At 60.9% G+C, this 17805-nt stretch overlaps 2 protein-coding genes and 1 long non-coding RNA gene across 26 annotated transcripts in view; 1 reads left to right on the top strand and 2 right to left on the bottom strand.

Annotated features, from left to right (window-relative positions):
* Positions 1-2256: 2256 nt before the first annotated feature.
* On the bottom strand, positions 2257-4668 carry UQCR11 (ubiquinol-cytochrome c reductase, complex III subunit XI). Its single transcript, XM_025861289.2, has 3 exons — positions 4512-4668; positions 3037-3181; positions 2257-2420 (listed from the first exon to the last, which is right to left on the bottom strand). The coding sequence occupies exons 1-2, from the start codon at positions 4559-4561 to the stop codon at positions 3061-3063; spliced, it is 171 nt and encodes a 56-aa protein (XP_025717074.1). The 5' UTR covers positions 4562-4668; the 3' UTR covers positions 2257-2420; positions 3037-3060.
* Positions 4669-4731: 63 nt separating this feature from the next.
* Positions 4732-14362, top strand: LOC112815367 (uncharacterized). Of its 9 annotated transcripts, none has more exons than XR_012376629.1 (6): positions 4732-5228; positions 6083-7183; positions 8144-8880; positions 9726-10164; positions 10405-10478; positions 14005-14362. It is a non-coding gene; the product is annotated as an uncharacterized lncRNA (long non-coding RNA). The 9 variants fall into 9 exon arrangements; XR_012376626.1 differs by having other exon boundaries at positions 4780-5228; positions 8144-9845; positions 9963-10164; XR_012376631.1 differs by adding an exon at positions 12000-12234 and having other exon boundaries at positions 4780-5228; positions 8144-10164.
* Positions 10177-17805, bottom strand: part of TCF3 (transcription factor 3) — a 32934-nt gene continuing 25305 nt past the window's right edge. Inside the window, exons 14-19 of one of the 16 annotated variants that reach the window (XM_025861155.1) lie at positions 17587-17660; positions 17027-17188; positions 16826-16949; positions 13677-13812; positions 13278-13513; positions 10177-10948 (exon numbers count right to left, since the gene is read on the bottom strand). In XM_025861155.1, coding sequence (XP_025716940.1) covers positions 10806-10948; positions 13278-13513; positions 13677-13812; positions 16826-16949; positions 17027-17188; positions 17587-17660 — 875 coding nt within the window. In that variant the 3' untranslated portion in view covers positions 10177-10805. Of the gene's footprint in view, positions 10949-11152; positions 11380-13277; positions 13514-13676; positions 13813-16825; positions 16950-17026; positions 17189-17586; positions 17661-17805 lie in introns of those variants that run through there. The other 15 variants (XM_025861157.1, XM_025861158.1, XM_025861156.1 and 12 more) reach the window with 15 other exon arrangements.

The raw sequence follows: 17805 nt of genomic DNA, 5'->3' as shown, positions 1-17805 counted from the left end.
GCTTCTCCCTCTGCCTCCCTCCCTCTGCCTCCCTCCCTCTGTCTGTCTCTCATTAATAAATAAAATCTTTAAAAAAAAAATTTGATCTTAAGAACCACCATGCACCCTTAAAAAAAAAAAATGCACCCTAGGTGCCCCCTCACCATTCTTAGGCATTCAGCGTGCCGGCCTCCACTTGCTTCTCGGGGCATTTGACCCCCCTCAGGCCAAGGCTGCCTCCATAGCAGCAAGCCTGTGGGCATCGCCTGGCCCCAGCCCCTGGGATGGTCCCCTGGGGCTGGTCCAGGTGGACATGATGGGGAGTTGCCAGCAGAGAAGCTGGGAGTCCCAGAAGGGAGACAGGCAATCATGCTCCCCTCCTGGTTTGCTGGCACTTAGGACCTCCCTTTCCTGGGCTGGCTGCCTCGGCACCCAAGCAGACACCCTCTCCTACCCATCTACACAAGGTAAGAAATAAAAACAAAATCAAGTGATGAGGAGCCACTTTTAGTGGCGGGGTCTCCCCCCCTCAGTACTGTGGACCTTGGGGATGGGTGATTGGGGGCATCCTGGGCACCGTAGGGGACCGAGCAGCATCCCTCACTGAGCCCACTCTAGGCCAGCACTCCCCCCGTCTTGACAACCACAGATGTCCCCAGCCAACAGTCCCCGAGTTAATGAGTCAATCATGGCACTCTGCTGGGGCACAAAATTTACAGGGTACCTGTCATCAAGATGAATGGCATTTAATGCAATATTGTAACAATTTAAAATGAATGCAAAAGATCCATGATAGACAAAATGTCAAATTTTATTTTTGTGGGACGCCTGGGCGGCTCAGTCGTTAAGTGTCTGCCTTTGGCTGAGGTCATGATCCCAGGGTCCTGGGATCCAGCCCTGCATCGGGCTCCCTGCTCAACGGGAAGCCTGCTTCTCCCTCTGCTGCTCCCCCCGCTTGTTCTCTGTGTCAAATAAATAAAATCCTTATAAGTAAATACCAATTTTTAAAAATGTGTATTTTTTTAAGATTTATTTGTTAAGGGAAACAGGTTTCTTTCCACTTCAGGCCACATGGCTCCACACAGCCCCGGAGGCTGCCCCAGGTTGAAAACTGGGTTAAGCCGTGTCGGAGTGGAGGATCCTTCCCAAAGTGCTGTGGCCCCAGGAAAGATGCCTTGGGTAAGAGAATGATGCGCAGAGCGGGGTGTCACAAATGCCACCGCTTGTGTTCAAGATAGAGATCTGTTCCGAATGTGTCTTCCGCGCCTCAGGACGGAAGGAGGTGAGGAGAGGTCAGGGGGGTGGGGCCCACCCTGATAGGATCAGTGTCCCGGGACACCTGAGAGCACACGCCCTGCTCCTCCCTCCGCAGGTGTGCGGGGGGGAAGGCCAGGTGAAGAAGACACAGCCAGAAGGCAGGATGCAGGAACTCACCAGAAGCAAACCCTGTCAGAACCTTGATCTCAACTCCCAGCCTCCAGAACTGAGAAGATTCAGTTGTGTTGTATAAGCCCCCAGGTCTGTGCGGTTTCCTTACGGCTAACAGAACAGCTGCTTCCACAAATATGCTTACACACACAGTTTCTAGAACTGTCAAGAACCGGGCAGGGGCCGGGGGAGGAAACTTGTGTGCCAGACCCCTGTGTACCTGCCCGCTTTTGTATCCTTCATGTGATGGTTTCACTTTTCTACAACTTCTGATGTTTTTCCTTTCAAAACAGAGCCAAGTTCTCGTTCCCTTGAGTGTGGGCTGGATGTGGGGATGTGTTTTCTAACAGAATGTGGAGAAAGTGATGGTGCAAGACTTCTGGGGGAAGGTCATAAGACATGTGGCTTCCACCCGCAAAGACGCAAGGCGGCTCCAGCAGCCCCACGGAGAGGCCCACGCAGTGGGGAGCTGAGGCCTCCCTCCCACCAGCAGCCCCACGAGGGTGCCCGCACGAACGGCTCCTCCCGCCCCAGTCCAGCCTTCTCATGAGGCAGCCGCAGCTGACACCGTGACTGCATCCTCATGAGTGATCCGGAGCCAGGACCGTGCAGCTAAGTTACTCCTAAATTCTCGCCCACAGAAATCGATAGGTAACGGATATTTGCTGTTTGACACCCCTAAGTTGTGAGGTGACTTCTCAAGGTGGTGATAAACACCCTGTACAGGTGTTACACATTAAACACCGTAAGTGATCAATTTCTGCCACAGCCACGGACCCCTGGGTCACTCACACCACCACGGCTGCAGTCAAGATAACCAAGTCCCTAGCATGACCATGTTCAGGCGCGGCAGGTTTCAGAGCAAGGTTTAATGCTGTGTGCATTCAAACATAAAAGCTATTCTCAGAAACAGAGTCCTCAGTCATGCTGTCCTTTCCTTGAGGCCCATCCTGAGGGTGGGGGCTGGTCCAGGCACTGCAGGGGCTCCCACGGGAGACAGCATCAGCAGACACCTGGATGGGAGACAAGGCAGGGTGAGCACAAGGCTCCTGGCTCCCGTTCTTGTAAGAGGGAGGAGCTAAGTGATGAGGAGCTACACACACTGCAGCCAGGCTCCAAAATCAAGTCCAGCTAGACTGCTTAGCTGCGTCATGGCCTGGGGCCCATCTGTAGAATGGAAATGCAAGAGGCACGTGCACTCTGGCCTATCGTGGTCGGCGCAGTGGACAGTCACGTCAAGAGACAAATGGAAGAGTCCAAGGGGTCGTTACGGCTCACGCAGCAACCCCTGGGAGGCCAGCAGCTGTGGGTCAGCTTCCACTTTCCCCATTTATAAAATGGGGCACCCCTCTGTCACACCCAGGCCTGGGCAGATTGGGATGTGGGGTGCAGTCGGCCTCCAGGATGGAGCGCCCTGGGCCACTGCCCATTCCCCAGGCCCACAAACCAGGGATGCTGGTTGGCAGCTTTGTGTTGACAGGCAAGATTCTCCCAGGTGAATAGTCCAAGTGAGCCTCCCAGACCTACCACCCTAGCTCTGGGGGCGTGGAGAACCAGCCTCATGGAAGCCCCAGCCCTCAGCCATGTGGGCATCATAGGATTCACCTGCTAACAGCCGCCAAAACTTACCAGAGGGGTCCGAGGAGAGTCAGTTTAATCGTCCTTCTTAAACTTGCCGTTGATGTAGGGCACCCAGTCCAGAATCAGCCGCCAGTCCGTGGCCCACACCAGCCCCACAGTGCCCACGGCGCCCCACATGCCTGCTGTGGGCATCCTGCCAAAGAACAGCAGGGGTCAGGTCCTGCTCAGGGGTCACCCTTCCAGCTGCATCTCTGGGTCTCTCTCCCTCCCACGCCAAGCTTCCATTTATGCAGCGCCCACCACACACCCACCCCTCCTGCCCAGTGTTTGGGCACAAAGCAGGAGACCCTGAGGCAACTTCACTCTCACCTGCTTTCACATGAGAATCTTCTGGAGGTTTTTTTTTTTTTTTTTGAGGAATTTGCTCAAAAGAAAATTTAAACAACCCAAGCTCATAAGCACCCATTCACAACAGGTAATGTCTGCATGCAGGCCCCAACTATGCAGTTTACAGCTGACCAGGGACAGCTGTGGGACTGAGGGAGGTGTCAGGGTCTGGGTCTTATAGGAGCACACAGCACAGGAAGGGCAGGCCACCTCCCCAATGACACACAGCTGCATAGTGCATAACGGAGCTGAGTCTCGCTTTCACCCAGGACGACCACCCCTCACTTATGTCCTGTGATTGGTTAGAATCCACAGTGGCTCCAACAATTCCCCCTGATGCTCACGCCCGGTGCACCTCCTCCCTCGGAGTGTGAGCAGGACCCAGTCTCTGGTCTCTAATGAGTGAGACTCGCACAGGTGACCTTAGGAGCACAAGCTTCCAGCACAGGTGCTCTGGCTTGCTCCTACTCTGCGGGAAGCCGGCTGCCACCTGAGCTGCCCTACAGGGGGTCCGCCAACGATCACATACTTGCTCTTGGAAAGACCCCCCCTCAAAAGAGCCTTTGGAGGAGACTGCAGCCTCCTAAGCCGGTGTGGTGGGCCCAGCTCGGGTGTGCCCGCGCTCCTGACCCACACAAACTGCGAGGGAATACGTGTTTGTGGTTTGAAGCTGTGCGGGGCCACCTGTCCTGCAGCCACGGCTGACCACTGGAGGGCCGATGGCCGGCGATATACGGACCCCGATCACGGTCGGGGTCAGCCACGTGCCTGGGACGCTGGACCGGGAGGGCTGCCATCGCCACTTCCACAGACGACGAACCACCACCACGCCCCCCGCCTGTCTCCCCAGTGACAGCCGCGGCCCCCGCCACCCCACCTGGCGCCTCGGCGGGCACCCCGGCTCCGAGGGTCAGTAACGTCCCAGGAGCCTTCCCCGCCGTCCTGGTCGGCCCCGGGGAGCCAGAGCCGAAGGCGCTGGACAGACAGACGGCGGCCGAGTCAGTCCGTCCAGGTAGCGGAGAGGAGCTGGCTCGTAAGTGCGCGCCGGACCCGCCGCTCTGCGCCCGTCCCATCTGGGACCCGGTAGCACAACGGGTGCCGACTGCGGACGGCGGGGGCCGGGAGCACATGCTCACCAGTTTTTGGCCAGCTCACGGTACCGCGGGCCCAGAAACCTGCTCAGCATCGCGGCGCGGTCCCCAGCTCAGGGTGACCCCGGGGGCCTCCCGGCCACACTACGCAGGCGCGGCGGCGGCAGCGCGCAGGCGCACGGGGAGGCCCCCGCCCCGAGCGAGCTGCCCGTTTGGCGACGGGCGGCAGCGGTTGTTGCGCGCGCAGACCCGGAAAACCTTGCAGTCATTTCCGGGGAGGGTCGGAAGTCGTTAGATGCGCCCGAGAGTGGGCATGTCTTGGGGGGCGGGGGGGCTCTTCTGAGCGCGAGGCCCCGCGACGCGGGTGATGTCCCCTCGCCGGCGGCCAGGGTGGCCCCCAGCGGCGCAGCCTGCGGCAGCTGAGCACAACCCCCGACACTTGGCTGGTGATTTTGGGTCTTTACCACAAGCCAAGGCTGTATTTGCAGTTAGGGAAACTGAGGCCCGGCGGGGAAGGAACTCGGCCGGAGTCGCACGGAGGGAAGGGTGCGATCGGAAGCCGCCTCTGGGGCCGCTGGCCGTGCTTCCCCGCCTCCGTGTGCTCCCCGGGAGCCGTCGCTCGGAGGCCTGGCTCCTGGAGCCAACGCGGAGGGCCCGGTTCCGCTAGTGGACGGACCGCCGGGGCGGGCGGAGCCTCGCCTGCCGCCGTCACTGCCTCTGGGGCCCCAGCATCGGGTGCAGGCCCGGAGGTAAGCCTCGGAGGTAAGCCCCGGCCGCTGCCCCGTCTTGCTCGCCTCCTGGCATCTGCGCCTCCGTTTCCTGCAGGGTGGCAGTTCCCGGGGGTGGGGGGAGGAGGGGCTGCAGGTGCTGACCTGGCCCCGGGCACTCACCGCGGGTGGGTCCCGGCACCGACAGTCAGAGCCCACGGTCGGGGCACCAGAGCTGCTTGTCAGTCAGTTAAGCATCGGACTCTGGGTTTCTGCTCAGGTCGTGATCTCAGGGTAGTGAGATGAGCCCCAGGTTGGGCTCTGCACTCAGCGCGGAGTCGGCTTGGGATTCTCTCTCCCTCTTCCTCTGCCCCTCCCCCCGCTCATTCTTTCTATCTCTCTCTGTCTCAAGTCAATAAATAAAATCTTAAAAAAAAAAAAAATGAGTGGAGATGGTCATAGAGGCCTGCAGGCTGCAGGTCCTGGATCCAAGCAGTTCCTAATGCCCTGCCTCGTTGCTCCTTCTGCTTAATGTATTTCAGCTCATAAGGCAGAATGTTTTCCTTTGCAGTGATAAAATACGAAAACCAGTTTAAGAGAAAAGAAGTTTTTGTTTTGTTTTAAGATTTTATTTATTTATTTGACAGAGAGAGACACAGTGAGAGAGGGAACACAAGCAGGGGGAGCGGGAGAGGGAGAAACAGGCTTCCCGCCGAGCAGGAAGCCCGATGTGGGGCTCGATCCCAGGACCCTGGGATCATGACCTGAGCCGAAGGCAGACGCTTAACGGCTGAGCCACCCAGGTGCCCCCAAGAGAAAAGAAGTTATGTGGCATGTTGGATGGCTTCAGGCACGGCTGGATCTAGGAACCTAGCAATATTATCACGAATCTCTCTCTGCATCTCTCAGCTCTTCTTGCCTTTGTTGTCCTTGCTCTCTGGTGAGCTCTCTCTGAGCAGTGGCATGTGGAAACTCTAGGTCAGCATTCCAGCAGCCCTCGAAGGAAGATGGCACCTCTTTCCTGATAATGGTGGAAGATACCCTGAGGCTGGTTCTCCTGGGCCTCCTGTGGAAATGGAGCAGAGGCATGTACTGAACACGTACAGCTTGGTCTTTGGACATGTGTGTGCCCATGGAACTGCCACTGGGACAGCCGGGGTGCCCACTGGCGTTTCCTCCTGCCCCTCTGGACCCTCGCCCACCCCCTCCTGGCCCCCGCAAGCACTCATCTGCTGTCTCCGGTCGGTCCACCTGCATTATTAGACTTTTCTATACAGGGAGGCATACAGTGTGTTCTCCTTGGTGTCTGGCTGTTCCCATGCAGCACAGTTAATTCTGAGAGTCCCTGGTGCCTTCCTTCCACAGAGGGGCAGACCTGTGTGCTGACCCGCTCGCCTGCTGGAGGGCATTCGGGTTGTTTCCAGGTTTCGGCGATCACAGCTGTGGCCCATGAATAGCCCTGCCCAGGTCTTTGCGTGGACGTGTGTCTTCATCCCTCCGGAGAGGATTCTGGGTGGCCAGCTGGCTCACAGCGGGGAGCCTGTGTTGAACCGTGGACAAAACTACCCAGCTTTTTTTTTAAACGGAGGTGTACCTGCTATAGAAGGTGAGGTCGGTGTCAGGCGCCCAGGGGTCCGCCAGCCAAACTGTTCTGGAGGAGTTGCACCTGTTCATGTTCCTGCCAGTGAGGCGTGGGGTTCCTGCTGTACTGGGGCGTTTTACCGCTTTAGGAAGGACACACACGCTCCCTGTTCCCCATGGTCACGGTGACAGCTGCACGCTGGGTGGCTTGAAACAACAGGGTTTCACGCTGTCCCCACCGTGAAGGCCGCAAGCCCCCCATGCGAGTGTCACAGGGCTGCGCTCCCGCTGTCCCTCCCAGCTCCGCCTTTGTCGCATGGCATCTCCTCTCTCTTATCAGGATGCTTGTCATTGATTTGGGGCCCCTCCTACTTCAGGATGAGCTCATCTCAGGATCTGGAATTACACCTGCAAAGGCCCCCTTCCTGAGTAAGGCCCGGATCCCCGGTTGCAGGGTTGGATGTGGGCTTGCTCTTTCAGAGGCCCCCCCCCCCCCCCCCGTCGCACCGCAGCACCGCGGGGCTGTCGCTGTCTGCCCTGGCCGGGGGTGGCAGGGCCGCGTGGGGTTCGTGGCAGGCCCGAGCAGGAGGGCTCAGAGGGCTGGCTGGGGGCCGGCAGAAGGTCTGTGACAAGCACACAGTGACCTGCACCCTTCGAATATGCTCAGGACACCATCGCTGCCGCCAAGACGTGGGCACACCCTTTGCACCGAGTTTCCATCCGGTCCCTGCCCCTGCAGTTCCCTGAGCAGGGCCAAGGAGATGCTCCTTCCAGAAATTTCCACAGAGCGGATCCTTGCTGGGATAGGGAGGGGATGCCTCACTGAAGGGAGATTTTAGCACCGTTGTAATCTATTTTTAAACACCTTTTTTTGCGAGGCTACCAACTGGCCCATTGGGAAGAGCATGGGACTCTCGATCTCGGGGTTATGAGTTCGAGCCCTGTGTTGGATGTGGAGATGAGTTAAAAATAAAATCTTAAAAAAATTAAAAAATGAACACCTTTAAAGATTTTATTTATTTGAGAGAGAATGAGAGAGAGCGAGCACGAGGGGGGGAGGGTCAGAGGGAGCAGCAGACTCCCCGCTGAGCAGGGAGCCCGACTCGGGGCCCGATCCTGGGACCCTGGGATCAGGAGCTGAAGCAGTTGGGTAACTGACTGAGCCACCCAGGCGCCCATAAACACCTTTTTTGATGGCATTCACACACCATCCCATTTACACACTTAATGTGCATAATTCCGTGGGCTTTGGCATATTATTAACTAAAAATTAACAGGCAGCCTCTCAGGGAGTGGCTTTCCCCCGTGAGCCGGTCCCATGTCCAGACCCCCAGGACCCCTTAGTACAAGTGCGGGTTCCCCGCCTGACCCGAGGCGCTTTGGTTCTAGAACGTGGAATCACCATGGGCCCCTCCCTGTCACTCTGTGACTGCTGGCTTTGCTCGCCGTGGGCCCAGTCAAACCACCGTTGTGTCTGTCCCCCAAAGAGACGCTCAAGTCCTGCCCCCCGGGACCTGTGAATGGGACCTTATTTGGATACAGGACCTTCGCAAGTACAGTCAGTTCAGATGAGGCCGTACAGGAGGGGGGAGGCCGTGCTGCAGCGATTGGTGTCCTCGGAAGGGGGAAATCTGGACGCAGACGCACAGGGACGCAGCCACGTGCCACCGAGGCAGGCACTGGGGCGATGTGACCGCACGCCGAGGGACGCCTGGGGCCTCGGGAGCTGGGAGAGGCAGGAGGGACCGTGCCCTGGAGCCTGCGGAGGGTGCGCGGCCCCGCCACACTTGGATCTGGGACGCCTGGCCCCGGAACGAGAGAGAATAAATCTCGGTGGTTTGAGGCCCCATCCCTGAGTGTGGACTCCGTGGCCGCTGCCCCCAGAGACTCAGACCCAGGGCCAAGGCCTCTGCGCCTGCGTGTGCTGCAGAACCCCGTGCCCCCTACCTGCCGTGGCAGCCCCTTCCCGCCTGGAAGCACACCGCAGCTGAAAGGTGCAGGGGACAGCGTGTGGCCATACGATGTCACCTTTATGCTACGGTGCCATGATACACAGGTCTCCAGGTCCCCTCTGGAGAGGCTCCCTTAAAACATCCCGAAGAATCCAGCCCGCCGCGTTGACACTTGTGTGAAATTTTTTTTCTTAAAAGTTTTGTTTGAAAACCTGTTACCTTGAGGCACTTGGCACAGTTTTCCCATACTACTGGCTCCTCCCGGCCCCCAGGGCCACTTACGGGCGTAGTAGCTGGGGGTGGGGGGCGGGGGGCAGAGGCTCCGTGTAAGACCAGAAGCCGAGTGAGAGGGACACAGAGGCAGGACCCACCAGACCCACACAGACCGGGGCAGTCACCAGGGAGCCCCTCGCCAGCCACTGGCTCCTCACTGCCCGCTGACCGGTCTGGGGGGGGGGGTGGCAGCAGGCCCAAGGGGAGGACCCAGGTGACCTCGGGGCCTGGGAGGCAGCTCGCAGTTCCCGCCTGGCGCTTCCCTTGCGGTGCCCCGCTCCCTGGCCTGGGGGAGAGCCAGTCACGGGGTTGGAGGGCCGCAGGCAGCCCACTGCTGCGGAAGGTGGGGAGGCCCCGGGTGGACGTCAGGCCAGCTGGCGTGCGGGAGTGAATGCGGCCACCTAGGGTCCCTGAGGCCTGTGTGTGTGCGGGGGTAGGGGTTGTGTTACGGAGCGAAGGAGCCCAGCCCAGCAGGCCTGACCCCACAGCTGGGGGACACCTGTCCTCTGGTGACCCTGGGCCTGCAGGGACCTTCAGTTTAAGCCTGGGGCAGTCCTGCGTGGGGTTGGTCCCGCCTGGCGACATGAGACCAGACGGGGGACCTGGGGAGGCCTAGGAGCTGCGCTTGGGATGTGGCCCACCCTCCTGCTTTTGTAGATGAGGAGGTGCAAAGCCTGGGGGCTTCCGGGTTTGGGGCAGAGGAACTTGGGGTGGGGGTTGCTGTGCTGGCCCTGAGTCGTCTGCAGGCCCTCTGCCAGAGATCAGAGAACAGGCCCAGGTCCGCAGGTCAAAGGAATGAAGGACGGGGTGTCTGGGGAGGCCCCCCAACATCATGCTCCTGTGGTATGGTCCCTGTGCCCAGAAAGGTCAGTCCCAACAAAACCCGACTTGGGGAGACGTGCAGCTCGTGGGGTGCGAGGGCCGTCGGGAAGTGCCTGGGGTCCTCGGCAGTCCCACGTGGGAGGGGCACTGCCTCCCTCCAGACACCCCCACCCCCTTCCCAAGGGAGGGGAAGAGGATGGAGCAAGGGACCCCGGAAGGAGAAGCCCCGCCAGGGCAAGGCCTGCCCACCACGCCCCAGCTACACGAAGCCAGGAAGCCACCCGACCTCTGAAAGAGCAACGAGGAGACAACATCCGCCATCGCTCCCTGCGACCAGCAGCTCCCAGAGCGGGGGGACCTCAGGTTTACAGTGGGTCTTTTTAATACAACTTTTAATAATCTGGTTGATCATGAAATGCAACGCTCAGTTCTAGAGACAGCAGCAGAAAGAGCAAGAGACACGAGACTTTTATACAAAAAATTTGTTGCTTACAAAACGTATGCAAAAAAGCTTAAAAAAAAAAGAGAGACCAAAGGCATCCTCCTTGCTAATTTCCTAATACATTAAAAAAAATCTAACTAACGTTCTTTATTTTCCTTAAGACACAGGTCAGGCGTAGGCACGATTCACGGCGGCTCCGCGAGGCAAGCCCTCTTGCTTCTCCTTCCGGCAAGTGGTAGGTTCGGACTCTCCCGCGTTTTCTACTTAAGGCATTTTTTCATCTTTTCTGACAAAGTGTATATCTTGCTCGCTTTCCGGTTTTGTTTACAAACAAAACAAAACAAAACTGCCCCTTTGGGCCCGGGCTGCAGTTTCAGGATCCATCAGGAAAGTCCCAAGGTGTCAAGGCAGTGAGGCCCAGGGGTGGGGACTGGAGGCCGGGGAGGGGCAGCCCCCACCCCTCGGAGCCCCCCCGGGATGGCGCGGGCTCAGTGCTGACCACAGGCGTGCACGCGTGCGGCAGGGACCGGGCCGGCTCACTGGTCCTACACGGCGCCCCTCCTCACATGTGCCCCGCGGGGTTGTGGGCCTCGCTCAGGCCTGGGTGGGCGGCCGAAAGCACCATCTGGGGGTCTCCGACCACACCTGACACCTTCTCCTCTTCTCGCCGCTTCAAGCAAGCCGCTTTGGGGTTCAGGTTACGTTCTGGGGGGAGGGGGAGAGCAATGTGGGAGAGGGTCCCTTAGGGAGGTGGTGGGCGCAGGGGGCCATCAAGAGCAGACTGCTGTTCGGTGGTCCGAGTGCTCCCACTGACACGTGGACGGAGCGCCTGGAGCCTACACGCAGGGAGGGGGCGGGGGGGGGGCCGGGACGGGAGGGGGGGGGGGGACACCTGGCCTGGAAGCCTACCTCGCACCTGCTGCTCCAGGCCCAGGATGACCTGCACGGCCTGCTGCAGGATGAGCAGTTTGGTCTGTGCCTTGTCCGACTTGAGGTGCATCTGGCACATGCGCCCCAGCTCCCGGAAGGCCTCGTTAATGTCCCGCACGCGCACCCGCTCCCGTGCGTTATTGGCCATGCGCCTCTCCCGGTCCCTCAGGTCTTTCTCCTCCAGGGACAGCACCTCCTCCATACTGCTGGGTCACAGCACCGGGGCCTCTGTTAGTTAGCAGCCGGGGCGGGCGGGCAGGCCGGGGCCTGCGGACTGTGTGCGTGCGCGTGTGTGTGTGTGACAGCGTGCTCACTTGCGCACACAGTGCCCTGTGCCTGTCTCTGTGCACCTGCGGCCTGGCCACAGGCAAGGCTGTGTGTGTGGTGACACCCCGAGAAGACCACCGTGGGACTGTTCCCAGGGCAGGGAGGGCGGGCCCTGAGTCCCCATCTGGGACTCTGTGTGGAGCCCGTTCCACATGTGCAAGGATTGGCCGGGAGGGCAGGGGAGGCCCAGCGCCCCTCCTGGGATGATCTTCCCGGCTCGGCACAGCTGGATACGGGAGTGCTAGGCCTGACCCGACCAGTGTGGGTGGGAGAGGCAGAGAAGAGGCAAAGGCCCGACGCCTGCCCCTGCCCGCCCTGGACTCCAGCCACCCCGAGCGCGGGACGTGGAATGGCCACCAGGCGCACCGCTCAGCGGCCCCCACTCTGGGCGGGGAGCGTCGGCTCCCCGGGCCTCTCGTCACTACTGTGAACACCCCATCTGCCCTGGGCAGTGAAGTTACTGAGCACCTGCTGTGTACTGGGCCCCGGCCACACACAGGACTCTGGAATGCTCAGACACCTGCCCACAAGGTCCAAACCCTGGCTCAGGCCCTACCAACTGACAGCCACGTGGCTCTGCACAAGTCACTCTGTCTCCTCCTGAGCGGGATGGGGGCAAATGGCAATGGGACACCTGCCACGCCTGGTGGTCCTGGGGAACGGGAAATGGAGCGGGTGAAGGCCCGGCCCTGGTGTGCGCCCCAGAGGTGGAGGACGAGCCGAGGCACTTGCATGTGAGCAGCTCCCGGGGGCCCTGTCCTGCTCCCACAGTGGGGGGGAGGGGGAGACTGTGCCCTTGTCCACCCACCCACCCGCCCGCCCCTGGGCCTGAGTGGATCCCGCCAGGTGGCGGCGGCGGCCCCTGGAGCCCAGGACAAGCGCGCAGACCAAACTGACAGGCCTGAGGCTGGTGCACCCCTTGGTCCCCTTTCTTCCCTCAAGTCCCAACTGGGGGGCTTTGGGGGAGGAAAGACCCCAAGGTCGCAGCCCTGCCATCCGGGGCTTGGGCAGCAAGTGCGAGGTAGGAGGGGCTGCCGTGGAAGCGGAGGGACGGATGCGCTGGGGTGGGGGTGGAGTGCGGGAGGCAGAGAGCAGAGAGGCGGGCGCGGGGAACCCGGCGGGGTGCCCGCACCACCGTGGAAACACGGAACCCTCAGAGCTGAGGGCACAGCAGGCCGGGGGGGCGAGGGCCCCAGCTCCGGCCCAAGTGACAGCGCTGCAGGAGAGAAGGGGTTAACGGGCGCCAGGCATGGGAGGCTTAGTTAAGGAAGCAGCTGAGCTGGGGAGCCAAGTCACATGGGGGCCTTTCTGGATCCTCACCCGGCCCTGGGAAAACGGGGGTGGGGGACCCCACTTGTAGATGGGGGCCGATGGGCTGAAGTGGCCCCACAAGGATGTGTCTGTTCAGAGCGACAGCGGCCTCTGGCCCCGGGGCACAGGGGCCTCAGCCAGAGGACTAGAGCCTTCCCAAGAAAGGAGGGCTGGGGTGGGCGGGCATGCCTGGGGTCCAGGGATGGAATTCAGAGCCAAAATGCCCAGGTCTGCAGAGCCAGGGGTCCAAAGAGTGTCATCCTCCCATTTCCAGAGGGGAGACTGGGGCCACGCTGGGCGGCCCCGTGGCCGGAGAGGGGACAGTGACTGTGGCGGGGGGGCTCAGAGCAGGGGGGGGTGGTCGTCGCTGCAGGAGGGGGACAGTCGCAGCAGGGGAGGCTGGCTCCAGGAAGGGGGGAGAGCGAGGGCAGCGGTGGCAGGGGAGGGGAGCGGCGCCCCCACTGACCTCGCACCTGCTGCTCCAGATTCAGGATGACCGACACGGCCTGGTGCAGGATGAGCAGTTTGGTCTGGGGCTTCTCACTGTTGAGGTGCAGCTGACACATGCGCCCCAGCTCCTTAAAAGCCTCATTGATGTCTCGGACCCGCAGCCGCTCCCGCGCGTTATTGGCCACGCGGCGCTCCTTCTCCCGCTCAGCCTTCTGCTCTGGGGGGAGAAGGTCGTCCTCGTCCTCGTCCGGGCTACGGGGGGGGGGGGGCCCGGGGGGGGCCAGAGGGGGACAGTGAGGCGGGGGGGCGGGCGGGGGCCCGCCGACGGCCTCGCAGGGTGGGCAGCGTGTGCGTGTGCGTGTGCATGTGCGTGCGTCCTGACGGGCGGGCCGGGCGGGGGCGGGGGGGCGGGCACCTGGTCCGAGCCCGGGGCGGCTTCAGCTCCTTCCTCTCCTCCTCGGGGGTGTCGGCCACCGAGGCGTTCTCCTCGTCTTCCTTCTGCTCCCGCTTGACCTCACTGGCACCTGCGGCGGCCCCGGCGCGCCCGAGCCCTGCGACAGGCCTGGGCTTTACCGTCTGGCCACGCGTGGGGCCCCCTGACAGAGCCCCTGCCCCTCGCGGGAGGCAGTGGGGTCTCTGGGGAAAGCCAGGCCTTCATTGGCAAAACAACAACAAAACACACAAAAACCCCAACGATAAAACAAGAACACGACCTAGAATCCGGTCCCTACCTCACACCACAGTCACCAGCTCCAGACTAAGACCTGACAACCTTCAGAAGAAAGTGCACTGAAACCCTGCTGTGACCCAGGGGCTCCTAAAACACTAAACGAGCTGTTCTTGAAAGAAGAAACAAATGGGTAACCGGGACTGTATCCTGATTGAGAATTTCTGATTGCCACGATACCACCAAGAGATAAGAAGATACGCCACGGGATAGAAAATACGTGCCCTTGGGGGCGCCTGGGTGGCTCAGTCGTTAAGCGTCTGATCCCGGGGTCCTGGGATCAAGCCCCGCATCTGCTCCCTGCTCCGCGGGGAGCCTGCTTCTCCCTCTCCCGCTCCCCCTGCTTGTGTTCCCTCTCTCGCTGTGTCTCTGTCTGTCAAATAAATAAATAAAATCTTTATAAAAAAAAAAAAAAAGAAAATACGTGTCCTGTATAAACCAGTGAGGGCTTAATCTCTGTAATTTGTAAAGAACACCCACAAATCAACAAGAAAAGGATCAGGAGCTCAACAGGAAAATAGGGAAAGCTCCCAAATGGGCAATTCAGAGACAAGGAAGTGGATATGGCTGCGTGGAAATCCGCTTCATTGCATCAATAAACGGAGGAAATGCAAATCGGGATCCAGCAAGTCATCAAGTTGGCCAAACGACAGGGCCCAACAACGCGAAGTACTGCCTGTGGGAGGAAGTTGGCATGGCCACTTTGGGACAGTCCGGCATTCTCTGGGGAAGGTGGACACGTGCATACCTCCAAACCCCACAACCTGGAATCACACCCGAGAAACTCTGGTGCACACTCTGGAGACATGTTCCAGAACGTTCCAGAGAGCACCTAGCACAAAAGCAGACAGTTGGAAACAACCTAACGTCCCACATCAGGGCCAGGGTCCATCCTCAGCCCCAACATGCCAGCCAGATGCCAATTTTACAAAAGCCCAAAACCACGTCATGAAATACAGGGTCTGAAGGTACACAGCACAGCAATGCTGCAACTCGACACTCGGTGATAGCAAAACCTGCACCGGCAATGGGGCCCGGGCTCAGCAACAGATGAACTAGGGGGGCAGCGGAGGGGAGGGCAGGGGAAGGCAGGGGAGGGGGAGAAGCTGGGATAAGAGATTCAGCTCAGGGAACCCCCATCCCACAGCACGGACATCAGGGCGTCCTGGGCACTGTGAGAGGTCAATTCGCACCCCAGCCCCACCCAATGCCAGGAGCGCCCCTGAGTCATGACGACTGTACGTATCCCAGAGAGACCCCTGCATAAAGTGGTAAAAATCAAGAAACACAGAGCATCGCTGGCTGTCAAACTCAAAGCGGGTTTTGAGGGGTGTGGGGAGGCTGGGATGGGGAGGGCCCCTGGGCAGAACAGGAGAACCTGCCCTAACGTGGGGTGCACGGGGGGCTCCTGGGGGCTCGGGACACCAGGCAGTATCAGTGCCATGCACACGGCAGAGACCAGGCAGAAGAGTCCCCGCACCGTCTCCGGCCGTGGTTGCCCCCACGGTGGCAGAGTCCGTGTTCGCACCCCTGGGACTGGTGACCACGAGACCCTCACTGGCCCATCCCCACCTCCTCCCTCCAGCCTCGTGCAAAGTGCTGTCACCTCCTTGGTCTTTTCCAGGAAAATTCATCGCCACAGCCACCAGCCACCAGCCACCAGCCTGACCCCATATGCTGCTCCAGTGGGTCCTCACCTCAGGAGCCTGACACAGCTCCTGACACCTCCGAAGCCCCCCCATCCAGGCGGCACAATGCTCAGGCTGGGGCTCTGTCCACTCGCTCTGCCTAGTGACCCTGCCCGCGGACCTGGCTCTGAGCTCCACCAAGTGCCCAGGATGCCTGGACGGCACCCTCCCTGAACTCCAGACCCGCGTCCCACCACCACTTCCACGTCTGCAAAGCCCGTGGGGTATCTGCCTTCAGGATCCAGAGCTCGCCCCCCACCCCACCCCCCTTCCTGGACCAGCAGTTCCCTCCACCCGCGGCTTCCGGTGCCATACACGGTCCGGTCGCCCTCTCCCTGCTGCCGCCAGGGGGCGCCTGTGGGCACAGTCTGGCAGGTCCCTGCTCTGGGGGCAGCCCTCCAAGGCTCCCAGGCCCCTCTGGGTCAAAGCCCGGGTCCTTCCGCGTCCACAGGGCCCTGCAGGACTTGCCCGGTCACCTCTCTGACCTCACCACCCGCCTCTTACCCAACTCAGGGCTCCTCGTTACTTCTCCAGCACATCAGGCACGGTCCTGCCCCAGGGCCCCTCCACAAGCATCACCCAGGGGGTCTGAGACGTTTCTGTTCCTCCCCAGCTCTGCCCAAGTGGCACAATCTTGCCCTGCCATCATCTTTACAACTGCAAGTACCCCTGCACCCCTCCCCACTTTCCCCTAACCCCGTTCCTGCTGCATTTAGCCCCCTGTGGGTCACCCCCCAGGGACGGGGCTTTTTAATTCCCAGTTTATTGCCCACGGGCCTACAGGAGCCCCAAGCACACAGCTGGTGCTAAACACGCGGAGGCTGGCTGCGCGGCATGAACTAAGCCGCTGAACAAGTGACGAGTGAGGGTCCCTACCGCCCTTCAGGAAGGATCCGACAGGCTGACTTCGCTGGCCCCCCAAAGGGCTTCCCAGTGCAGGATGAAGAGATGCTGTGTACAGTGAGGGACCCACCCCAGCGCCTGGCAGCTCTCAGTCCCTCTGGGATGAGCCCCAGGTCACCGCTTTCCAGAGGAGGAACATCGTTTCGGGGCACGCCACGCATGAGCCAGGCTCTGCACAGGGGATCAGGGCACAGGTGGCCCCGAGGTGTCAGCCACCCCTTCCCGGGCCCCAACACTGAGGCTTACCACTGTAGGAGTCCGGTGGCCGAGCAAGGTCAGGGAGGGTGCTGGGCTGGCTGGGGAGGGCTACGTGGTTGTGCATGAGGCTGCCACTGCCCGCAAGGCTGTCTTCCGAGGGGCCGCCTCCCACCTGCGTACAGCAGAGTGGGCTTGTCAGGGCTGTGCCGCCCTGACCCCCTGCCCAGCCCACCCTCAAACGGCACTCACCAGGCCAGTGTGTCGCCCACCCAGTGACATGACGGGGCCGGCAAAGCCGGAGGCCAGAGCTCCGTGGCCAGGCAGCAGCCCGTGCACATCCGCCGCGGTGCCCACCGCATGGCTGCGCAGCACGTGGATGGCCTCGTCCAGGTGGTCCTCCATCTTGTTCTGCTGCGGGGCAGAGGGGGTAGGCGGTCAAGGGCTTGGGCCTCTGGGACCCTGCATACAACGTGCGCCCTCGCTAACGCCACGGCGACAGCTCTGGACCTGATGCCCGACAAATGGACCGTCAAAGGGTCTGACCTGTAAATTCCACCAGTCACAGGGGCCTAATGGCTCTTAAGGGCCACAGTTTCCAAGTTTTGTAAACTGGCCACAGAAGACACGCTGAGCCGCTCGCTCTCACAGGCCACCTCCCCCACCCCAGGGTCCACGTGAGTATTATACCCACGTGTACCGTGCCCCGCCTCCCGGGGCGCTCCCACGAGGGGGCACCCCCCCCTCCCAGCCACACGCACCCATGAGAGACAGCCCCCCCCGGCCCCGGAAGGCTGGGGCAGGAAGCTCACCAGGCTGTGGAGACCCCCATCGTAGCTAGGCGATAAGGCACCAGGGGCTCCGGGTCGGGGCCACTGCGACGTCCCTGGAAGGGGTAGGTGGCGCGTCAGCAGGGGCACCTGAGGCTGGGTGTCCGAGCAGCCGGACTCAGAGACCGAGAGAGAGGCTGGGTGGGGAGTGGGCCAGGGGCCTGAGATGCCTGGGCTGGCCACACGGGGGCCCCCACGCCC

The sequence above is a fragment of the Callorhinus ursinus genome, unplaced genomic scaffold (genome assembly GCF_003265705.2).
Source record: "Callorhinus ursinus isolate GAN/ISIS: 27379988/994484 unplaced genomic scaffold, GSC_fseal_2.0 scaffold77, whole genome shotgun sequence".
Classification (NCBI taxonomy): domain Eukaryota; kingdom Metazoa; phylum Chordata; class Mammalia; order Carnivora; family Otariidae; genus Callorhinus; species Callorhinus ursinus.
The sequence above is the reverse complement of the archived record's forward strand: the minus strand, read 5'-3'. Positions and strand labels throughout refer to the sequence as shown.

What these genes read in the sequence shown, in the direction of transcription:
- UQCR11 (XM_025861289.2), bottom strand. Translation starts at nt 4,561, where the DNA reads ATGCTGAGCAGGTTTCTGGGCCCGCGGTACCGTGAGCTGGCCAAAAAC. An exon ending in CGTGAGCTGGCCAAAAACTG is followed by an intron (nt 3,182 to 4,511) that starts GTGAGCATGTGC and finishes GTTCTTTGGCAG; the next exon opens with GATGCCCACAGCAGGCATGT.